The sequence below is a fragment of the Plasmodium gaboni genome, chromosome 12 (assembly GCF_001602025.1).
Source record: "Plasmodium gaboni strain SY75 chromosome 12, whole genome shotgun sequence".
NCBI lineage: Eukaryota > Apicomplexa > Aconoidasida > Haemosporida > Plasmodiidae > Plasmodium > Plasmodium gaboni.
Window position 1 is genome coordinate 1,356,348 of NC_031492.1, and position 11,320 is coordinate 1,367,667.

Genomic DNA, 11,320 nt, shown 5'->3' on the forward strand with positions numbered 1-11,320 from the left:
AGAAAAATTATCTAAAAAATATAAAGAAATCACATTCTCCTTGGCCCACGACGGATTATTTTTACCATTCAATTTTTAAGAAAAATAAATATAAATAAATAAAAATAAAAATAAAAATAAAAATAAAAATAAAAAAATATATATATATATTGTATTTATATTTATGTTTATGTTTATGTTTATTTTTATGTTTATGTTTATGTTTATGTTTATATTTATGTTTATGTTTATGTATTTGTATTTTTTTTTTTTTTTTTTTTTTTTTTTTCATATCCTTATGATTTTAATATCTTTATTTGTTCTCTTTCGCTATATATATTTTTTTTTAATATTTATGATTTTATAAAAATGAAGAAAACCTTATTTTTAATAACATCCTTAAGAAATAAAAATATAAACATGTAAATATTATATATAAATATATATTAAGGCTTTTTTTTTTTTTTTTTTTATAAGTTATATGAGTTATCTTTAATTTTAAAAATCTGTATACATATATATATATATATATATACAACAATATATGTAGACATTTAATGTTCATGGTATTATTATTATATTTATTTTTACATGAGCATTAATTTAAAGTAAAATAAAAACAACAAAAAAAAAAAAAAAATATATATATATATAAACATACACATAAATAATATATACACATTATTGTATATATTAAAAAAGGCATCATATTATTATTCCCTTTTCCATTTTATTTTTAACAATTAAAAAAAAAAAAAAAAAAAAAGGGAAATATGCAACGAAAAAGTAATAAAAATTATTGAAAAGAAATGGGTACTTCAAATATATATATGCATATATGTATATATGTATATATGTATACATTTTTATATATGTTATATATTATAATATATAAAAAGGGGTTGAAATAATTATATATCAAAATATATACATATATATATATATATATATATATATATATATATATACATATTACATACATTTTATATTTATTGTATCTTTTCTTCGTCAAAAAAATAAGGGAGATCATTTAAAGATGAGACTTTTATAGACATATTAAAATTATCATTTATAATATCACATAATATTTTTTCACTTTCTAAAGTATATTTAGTTAAATTTAAAGATATATCAGATAATGATCTGGAGTTTCTAATTTGGTTAACATAATTATTCATATTTACGCATCTATTATCTTTTGATGATATATCTGAGGTTTCATTTTCTTGTGAGTAATTATCTTCTTCAAGATTTTCATTGTTTGATAAAACTTTTCTTTTCTTTTGCGTATACGATGAACATACGTCATCATTTTCAAGACAACTAAAGGAATTCATATCATTGTCACTAGTATTATTAAGAGATTCTATTTTTTTTTTCTTATGATTATTATTATAAATATTATCATTATTATTATTATTATTATCAATGGATAGATCTTTAGATCCATTGTCATAATTATATATAAAATTATTCTTCTCTAAATTATTATATATATTAGATATAAAATTAGTTTCGTTGTTTATTTCTTTTTCAATATTTAATAAGTACTTCCCTCTCTTTTGTTCATCGTTTATAAAGTTATTTATCATATGGTCATTCATATTCTTATTATTATCATTGACACTTATAATATTTTTGTTCATTTTGTTATCTTTGAACATGCAAATATCATCATTAAAATATGTAGAGGAAATGCTTGCACTGTTATTTGAGTTACTATAAATATTTGGTTGCTTTTTATTATTGTTTAAACAATTTTCTTCATGAGGCGAAAAAACATCATTCTTAAGTTCATTCCTTGCACTATGGATATTATTCATACTAACCATGTTGTGGTTATTATTCATACTAACCATATTGTGGTTATTATTCATACTAACCATGTTGTGGTTATTATTCATACTAACCAGGTTGTGGATATTATTCATACTAACCATGTTGTGGTTATTATTCGTCCTTGGTGAGGTCTTTATTATATCCAGTGCACCCAAATTATGTAAAGAAAATATATTATTCTTATTATCTTCATTCTTATAAAATGTATTTCTAAACGATTCACTATATTCTAGAGGTACAAATGGTTTCATTTTTTTCGTTCCTATTTTTTTCTCTTCAATTTTTGGTGACTGGTTTAAATTTTTAAAATATTCTCTTCTCTCAATTATTTTCTGAACATGGTCAGGTATTATACCGTTAAAATCAGATTCCTCATTTATAGGAATTTCTTTAGCTGTTTCATTTAATAACTTTAATTTTTCATCACAACTTAACATATTTATATCCATACCACTTTTTTTTAAGGAGTCATATTTAAAAAAAAAATTGTTACTATTGTTGGTATCAAGTGAAATATTATTATTAGATGACACATTATTATTCATGGACATATTATTAGCACCTATGGATATATTATCATTCTTATTACATATATTTATTCTTTTATCATTCAATCCTGTAGTATTAAATAAGTCTTTATTATTTAATGTCTTATCATCATTATTATGATCAACTACACCACTTATATTATTAGTATGATCATTTTTAATATGATAATTAAAATTTTTGTTTGTAACCTCCTTGTTTAAATCTCTCATTATCATTTTGAACTCTTCATTTGTTTGTATAGTATTATTATCACTTTTTATTTTTTTTAAAAATATATCATTTGTTTTTGATAGAGTATCATATGTGTTAGAACAACTATTATTGTCTTCTATGAAATGATTTATATTTAAAACATTAGAAGGTACATATGTATTTATAAAATTTATATTTTTATTCACACAACTTAAATTTGTATATATTTTATTAAACTTATCAAATTCTTCCTTGTTTTCATAATTATTAGAACTTAAATTAAAAACACCTTTTTTTGGAATTCTATCAAATAAATTGATGTCAACATTCTCTTTATTTTCTACTTCTCCTTTATTCGATAATATATTTGTAGTATTTACATTTTTATTAATAAAGAAGCTACAAGTATTTTCATTTATTTTATCTGGTGTTATCAATTCAATGGGTTCATTTTTATTTTTTTCACTAGAATCAATAACTACGTTAACCCCCTTAGAAGTAAATATATTATCATTATTTTGATAATTATTCCAAAGGTTATTATTATCACCCTCTTGTTTAAGAGTATTATTAAAACGTTCTTCTTCTTCTTCTGCCTTATTATTATTATAATTAATATTTGGTATGTCTTCTACAGCTTGGTCCTTCTTAAATGTGGAATCACCATTTGTTATATTATCATCATTGTTATTATTGTTATTATTGTTATCATTGTTATTATTGTTATCATTGTTATTATTGTTATCATTGTTATTATTGTTATTATTGTTATCATTCCTATCATTGTTATCATTCCTATCATTGTTATCATTCCTATCATTCCTATCATTCCTATCATTCTCATCATTCCTATCATTCTCATCACTGCTACCATTTTGTTGGTCATTTGGTTCTTTTTTATTTTCACTTGTAAATATAGATGGAATGAAATTATTAAAATAGCTAGTAAAAGTTTTTTTTAAATTTTTTGGTTCTTTACTTTCACTAGTATTATTACTTATTAGCTGTTGTGTGTCTACTTTTTCTGATTTTATAACATCATCTATATTATTTACATTTATTTGTGAATTCATATGATCTTCTCCTCTACACATGGTATTATTTTCACTGGGGCTTTCCATGGTTGTAATAATTTCTTTATTTATATTATCATTATTATTTGTATTAATAATAATATTAGTATTTTGTTTATTATAAACAATATCGTTATTATTTTCATTCGTGTTTTGTATATATACACACTGTGAATTATTATTAACATTATCTTCAACAACTATATTGTTATTATTATTATTATGATTAGTGGTCATGGTGCTTTCTTTATTTTCAAAAGATTTATATGATACATTTAAATTATTATCATCATTATTGGAAGAGCTATTAAATTGAACTATATTTTCTATATGATTATTATTACTCATTATTATTTTGTTACCTTCATTTTTGGGCGTATTGCTAGTTCCTAATGGATTAATCGAATTATTAGAAATAACATTATTAATATTATTGATACTGTTGATATTATTGATGCTATTCATATTATTGATGCTATTCATATTATTGATGCTATTCATATTATTGATGCTATTCATATTATTGATGCTATTCATATTATTATTACCATTGTTGAAAAAAATATTGTTATTTTTATTATTCAGATTACTTGCAAAGGTATTATTAAAAACATTATTTGTCATAGATGGCTTACCAAATATATTAGTACTACTACTTATTGTTTTATTAAACATATTATTATTGTTCATGTTGTTTTCATTCATGTTCATATTATTTGTATTTATAATATTACTTTCTGTCTTGTTTGAAAATATATTATTTGTTGTTCTTTCAATTGGTATACCAAATAAATTTTTTCCACTCATAAACATACTCTTATTATTAACAGAGGCACTATTAAATATATTATTATTATTATTATTATTATTATTCACATTCGTTTTATAAACTTCTGTAGTTGTATCATTAAACAACTTGCTCGTATTATTTTTCACTTGATCGAGAATTTGGTTGCTTGTAAAAATATTTTGTGATATAGTATCATTATTTTTTAATTGATTGTTATTATTTATTTTATTAGATATTATTTTATCACTTGTCATAAAAATATTTGTGCCAAAAATATTAGTACTATTCATATTATTCTTATCATTTTTAAATATATTATGTGATTCGTTTATATTATTCTCTTTATGGTTATTATTATAGTTCTCATCAGAAGAAACAATACAATTATTTCTCAATGAAGAATTGTCAAAAATGGAATCCTTATTAAAAAAAATGTTATTATTTAATAACTGATTATTATTATTATTATTATTATTATTATTATGGTTACTATCCATATTATTATTATTTACAGATTTAGTTGAATGGATCTTTTCATCTTTTGAAGAACCATCAAATGGAAGGGTTAAATTTAATTTATTGACATTACAAGCTTCTTCTTTATTTGAAGAAATATTTTGAGTAAAAAAATTATTAAAAGGATTTTTATTTATGTCGTTTGTATTCTTCATGATATCTATATTAGAGGAATTATTATTTTGAAACAAGCTACCATTTACAAGAGAATTATTTTTTAGTAAGCTATTAATATGTGTATTATTATTACTATGAATATTTACATCATCATTATTATTAATATTATCATTATTATTAATATTATCATTATTATTAATATTATCATTATTATTAATATTATCATCATTATTATTACTATCATCATTATTAATATTATCATTATTAATATTATCATTATTATTATTATCATCATTATTATTACTATCATCATTATTATTATTCATTGTCGTACCATTTTGTTCTTCTTGTGATGTATTCAGATTATCATATTGAATTTTAAAGAGTTGTGAATTATTATTATTATAAGTGTTTTGACTTATATTTCCTTGTTTATTATTAATAAAATTTTCATTTAAATTCGTTTGATTATTTTTTTCTAGTTCCATTTTTTTCTTTTCATTTTTTCTTCTCATAACTTCTTCAAATGATAAGGGTGTATCAAATAAATCTTCTTCAGTTGTTAGTTTTAGAATATTACTTTTATTCTTAGAAACAAAGCTTGTAGTCTTTGAAGTCTGAAAAATATTCCTTCCATTTTTTGAATGCACAGACAATTTTTTATTTTGAAAAGACGCATCAAAAAATATTTTCTTTCCAGATTTAAGACTAAATCGTAAATCTTTACTTTCAACAGATCTAATATTTGAACTATTAGATATATTTGAAGTATTTAAAATATTTGAAGTATTTAAAATATTTGATTCATTTGATATATTTAATACATTTGATACATTTGATATATTTTCAACACTTTTTTTCATTTCTTCTGATTTTTGTGCTTTTGCGTTTTTCATCATTTTTTCTTTAAGCAGCTGCAGCTGCTTCATTTTCATCTCATCAAATCCTTCCATTTTAAATAAAAAAAATTGAATTAAAATATAAAAAATAAAGAAATATATATGTATATATATATATATATATATATTTTTATTTTTATTTTTATTTTTTATTATGGAATATATCTTGAGCTGTTCATATTAAAAATAAATAAGTAAATATATATAATATATATAAATAAACAATTTTATCTTTTTGCTTCATCTTTTATATATTTTATATTAAACCTTTACAATTATATGTAAATAAATATTTTTTTTATTTTTTTTGTGTGTATATAATATATATATATATATATATATATATAACATAAATATAATTATTATATTTTAATGTATAGATATATTTTGAAGAATTATATATAAATAAATATATACATATATAATAAAACTATTCATATATTATTATATATATATATATATATATATGTATAATATTCTTTGTTTAAAAAAAAAAAAAAAAAAAAAAAAACCTTAAACATAAGAATAAAACTTAAATGTATATTATTATATATATATATAATATATATATAATATATATATTATAAAATATATAAATATTTTATAATATGAACATATATATATTTTGATAATCTCAATTCTTTACTTTATACACATATGTGCATAACGAGAAAGAATTTGTTTTTTTCTTATATATATAAACATATATATAATATATATATATATATATATATATATATATATATATATGTGGAAAAAAATATATAGATATATCATATCATATATACATTTTATAAAAATTAAGAATCATCCTTCAAAAAAAATATATACATGAGTATATATTCATTAAGAAATGGATCTTTTCCTTTTTTTTTTTTTTTTTCTTTACATATTTATAAAAATTAAATATATATATATATATATATATAATAACATATAATGTTTATATATAATATAAATAAAGGTATGTATTATATATAATACAATTATGACCATTTAATATATATATATTATATAATTCACTTTTATATTAAAAAAAAAAAGAAAAAGATTATAAAGAAAAAATAAGGTTTCAATAAAATTTATCAAATATATATAATATATATATGTATTTATAATATATAAATTCATATATTTATAAATATATAATATATATATATATAAATATATTTATAATTATCATTTAAAAAAAGAAAAATATTTTTTTTCTTAAACAATAAAATAAATATGATAATATATTATATATTTTATAAATATTATATTATTATATATATAATATATATATATATGATATAATTTTATTATTATATTATATATATTAAAAAAGAATGATGTCGTAATATAACAAGAAAAAAAAAATAAAAATAAAAAAAATACAAATATCCAAACTTTTTTTTTTTTTTTTTTTTATAATTAAAGAAAAAATAATTTTTATATAAAATATATAATTTATTTTTTTTTTTTTTAAAGTATATATATTGTATTAATAAGTATATTTTGCAATTATATATATAAATTTATATATATATTAATAATATATATATATTAATAATTTCAGTTCACTCATATGTATAATATATATTATATATGTATGTAATAATATATATTTATATATAAATAAATATTATATATATATATAATATTTGAGGAAAAAAAAAGAAAAAATATCCGACGTAATATTTTCATAGAAATATATATAATTACATATTGACGTTTATTATTAATTAATAATATAATTAAACATTATATATATATATATATATATATTATATTTCCTTTTTTTTATTTAATTAATAAAATATATATTCATTAAAAAAAAAAAAAAAGAAATCCTCATAATTTAAATATAAAAATAAATGGATATAAAATAATTATACTAATAAATATTTTATTTGTAATAATATTATACATATATATATATTTTAATTAATAATAAATGTAATAATATATTTAAAATGTATCTCTATAACTGGAAGAAATACGCCCTGTAATAACATTTTTCTTCTTTTTATTATTTCAAGTACCCATATTTGTATTTCTTAACGTTTATAAAAAAAAATTTAATCATTCATATTTTATTCGATTTATATTATATTGTAGTATTTTTTTTTTTTTTTTTTTTTTCTTTTTTTTTTTTTTATACAATGGATAATCAAGTGCCAGATGAAAGTGACGTAGTAAATAATTCAAGCGAAGATATAAAAAAGAAAGAAAAAATTGGAAAGAAGAAAAAAACAAAAAAACAAAAAAAGGAAGTTAAAAAAAGTGATATCATTAGTTGTATAACATTTTTATCAAGAGGAAAAAAAAAAAAAAGTCTCAAAGGAAGTAATGATGAGCACAAAAAATATGAAGAATATGAAGAATATGAAGAATATGAAGAATATGAAGAATATGAAGAATATGAAGAATATGAAAAATATTCAAGGTATAATTTTTTAAATGGGTCCCTGTCTATACAAAAAATTTAGATACATACATATACATTTATATATACCCACATATACATTTATATATACACACATATACATTTATATATACACATATATATTTATTTATATATATACATTTTATTACTCCTTGTTTATTTTTTTTTTATAGTGATTATAATACCTCTGATGGCTCATCCAATGAAGAGAAAAGTCATAAACATAAAAAAAAAAGGAAAAAAGGAAAAAGCAACAAATATGAGGTCCTCGAAAATATATTTAATGATGAAAGAGAATATAAGAAAAACATTGTTGATGATAATTTAATTTCAAAGGATAAGAAATATGTGTATGAAGATGAATTAAATATTGAAGAAAATGATTCTATAGTTATAAATGGAAAAATATATAGTGATATGGGTACTATAGAAATACATATTTTTAATTATGATGAAGATATATTTAATATTTATGATGATGTTATAATAGATAATTATCCTCTATGTATTGAAACAATCTATCAATCATATTTTAATGAAAAAAATATTCTAGCTGTTGGTACTTTGAATCCTAGTATTCAACTGTGGGATATAAATAACATTGATATGTTAGAACCATTACATTTTTTAGGAGATGATGAAATGAAAATATTAAAAAAAAAAAATAAAAAAAAGAGAAAACTTAAAAATAATAATAATATTCATAATGAAAAGGAAAATGTAAAAAATATATCTAAACAAGAAATTAAGGGTCATACTGATTGTGTTACATCTTTAAATTCATCAAAACTATTACCTTCTTTATTAGTTAGTGGTTCAAAAGATAGTACTATTAAATTATGGGATTTAAATAATTTAAATAATTTACATACTTTTTCATTTCATAAAAAAAAAATTAATAATTTATCATTCCATTCAAAAGATAAAAATATATTATTCTCAACATCATCTGATAAAACATTAAAAATATATGATATAAGACAAAATAAAGTTGCATTAGATATTCATTTATCAAATATTCCTGAGGCTACTATATGGAATACACACGAAGAAAATATTATTTTATCATCTTATATTGATGGATTTATAAATAAAATAGATATCAGATATAATAATACATTATCTAATAAAACTCATAGTAATTATTTAGTAAATTTCAAGTCATTCGAAAAATCATGTACCTCTTTATTATCTACACATTATAAAAATCTAACCCTAGCTGGATCTGAAGATGGAATAATAAAAGCTTATGACTTTAATAACATTATCAATGAACAACCTCACTGTGTGTATTCAAAGAATCTTAAAAAGGTACAAACAAATTATAAAATTATAAAACACCAATAAATGTAGCATTAATATATATATATATATATAATGTATATATTTTTATATAAATGTATGTCCTAGATAATTTTAAGGATCCTTCTTTTTAAACACCACAAAAATGTATATTATCACATATATACATATATACATATATATATTTATGTTGATATTTATTATACTATATTTTTATTTTCATTATATATATATATATATATATATATATTTATATATATTTTTTTTTTTTTTTTTTTAGAATTTATTTTATATGAAAGACAATGAAGATTGGCCCAATGTTGTCTTTCTAGGATGCGATAAATTATATGATTGGGATCTATTTGAATGTGAAGAAATAAGAAAATATTTCAATTTATAATTTAATATAATTTAATTCAATTATTTTGTTATATGTTATTTTTATTATTTTATTTTATTTTTTTGTGAATTTTTTTTTTTTTTCAAAATTAAGTAGGAATTATTATATAATTAAATTATATATATATATATATATTTATTTATTTATACATTTTCTTTACATATTTACAACGAACAATAATTGTTTTATAAAACTATTTGAAAAAATTATGCTATTTATAATTTTCGAGCCTTAAAAAAAAGATATATACTCCAAATGCTTTTAAAGTTAAATATAGACATTAAAACAAAAATATATATATGTATACTCATTAAGTGAAGGAATATATATAAATAAATATATATATATATATATATATATATATGTATATATATATATTAATCATTTAATATTTAACATATATTTTTTATATAACCCATTTTGAGTCTTTTGCATTGCACACATATTTCTTTTGAAAATGTTTGTATGTCATGATATATGTTATGTTGAAGTTTTTTTTTTTGGATGATTTATATGTACATATATATACATATATATAACAATATATTTTTTGAATCGAAAATTAGTACATAAATATAAATAAATGTGTACATATATATATATATATATATATATATATATATATATTTATGTATTTGTATTTTGTTTTTTTTTATAACATTTGAGAAAAAACTTTTAAATGAAATATAATATGCATTATATATATATATATATTATTTACGCGTAATAATATTGTTATATAAATTTAAAAAAAAAAAAAAAAAGTTGATATTGTTTTTTACAAATTTATTTTAACATTAAGTGGAGTAATAATAATATTATGTATGTTAATATATTTTAAAAATTCATGATATTCCTTTTAAAATATATAAAAATACACATAATATATATATATATATATATATATATATAATTGTTCAACATAAAATATGTATACAAATATTGTTCTTTTGAAAGGTGCAAAAGAAAAATAATTAAAATAATAAAAAATCTGTATAATTATATGAAATATTTTTCTGAATATTATGATATATATATATGTATATTATATTTGTATATAAATATGTAAATATATTTGTATATATATATGTAAATATATTTGTATATATATTTGTATATATTTGTATTTTTATAAATTTTAAAAGGAATATCATGAATTTTTAAAATATATTAACTTACATAATATTATTATTACTCCACTTAATGTTAAAATAAATTTGTAAAAAACAATATCAA

At 17.6% G+C, this 11,320-nt stretch overlaps 2 protein-coding genes across 2 annotated transcripts; one reads left to right on the forward strand and one right to left on the reverse strand.

Annotated features, from left to right (window-relative positions):
• Window positions 1–968: 968 nt before the first annotated feature.
• Window positions 969–6,008, reverse strand: PGSY75_1237500 (hypothetical protein; the record flags this gene model as incomplete). Its single annotated transcript, XM_018786946.1, has 1 exon — window positions 969–6,008. One exon carries the CDS (start codon window positions 6,006–6,008, stop codon window positions 969–971), a length of 5,040 nt encoding a protein of 1,679 aa, XP_018640811.1.
• Window positions 6,009–8,098: 2,090 nt separating this feature from the next.
• On the forward strand, window positions 8,099–10,084 carry PGSY75_1237600 (putative rRNA processing WD-repeat protein; the record flags this gene model as incomplete). The annotated part of the gene is made up of 3 exons (XM_018786947.1): window positions 8,099–8,382; window positions 8,556–9,693; window positions 9,965–10,084. 3 exons carry the CDS (start codon window positions 8,099–8,101, stop codon window positions 10,082–10,084), a joined length of 1,542 nt encoding a protein of 513 aa, XP_018640812.1.
• Window positions 10,085–11,320: the final 1,236 nt, after the last annotated feature.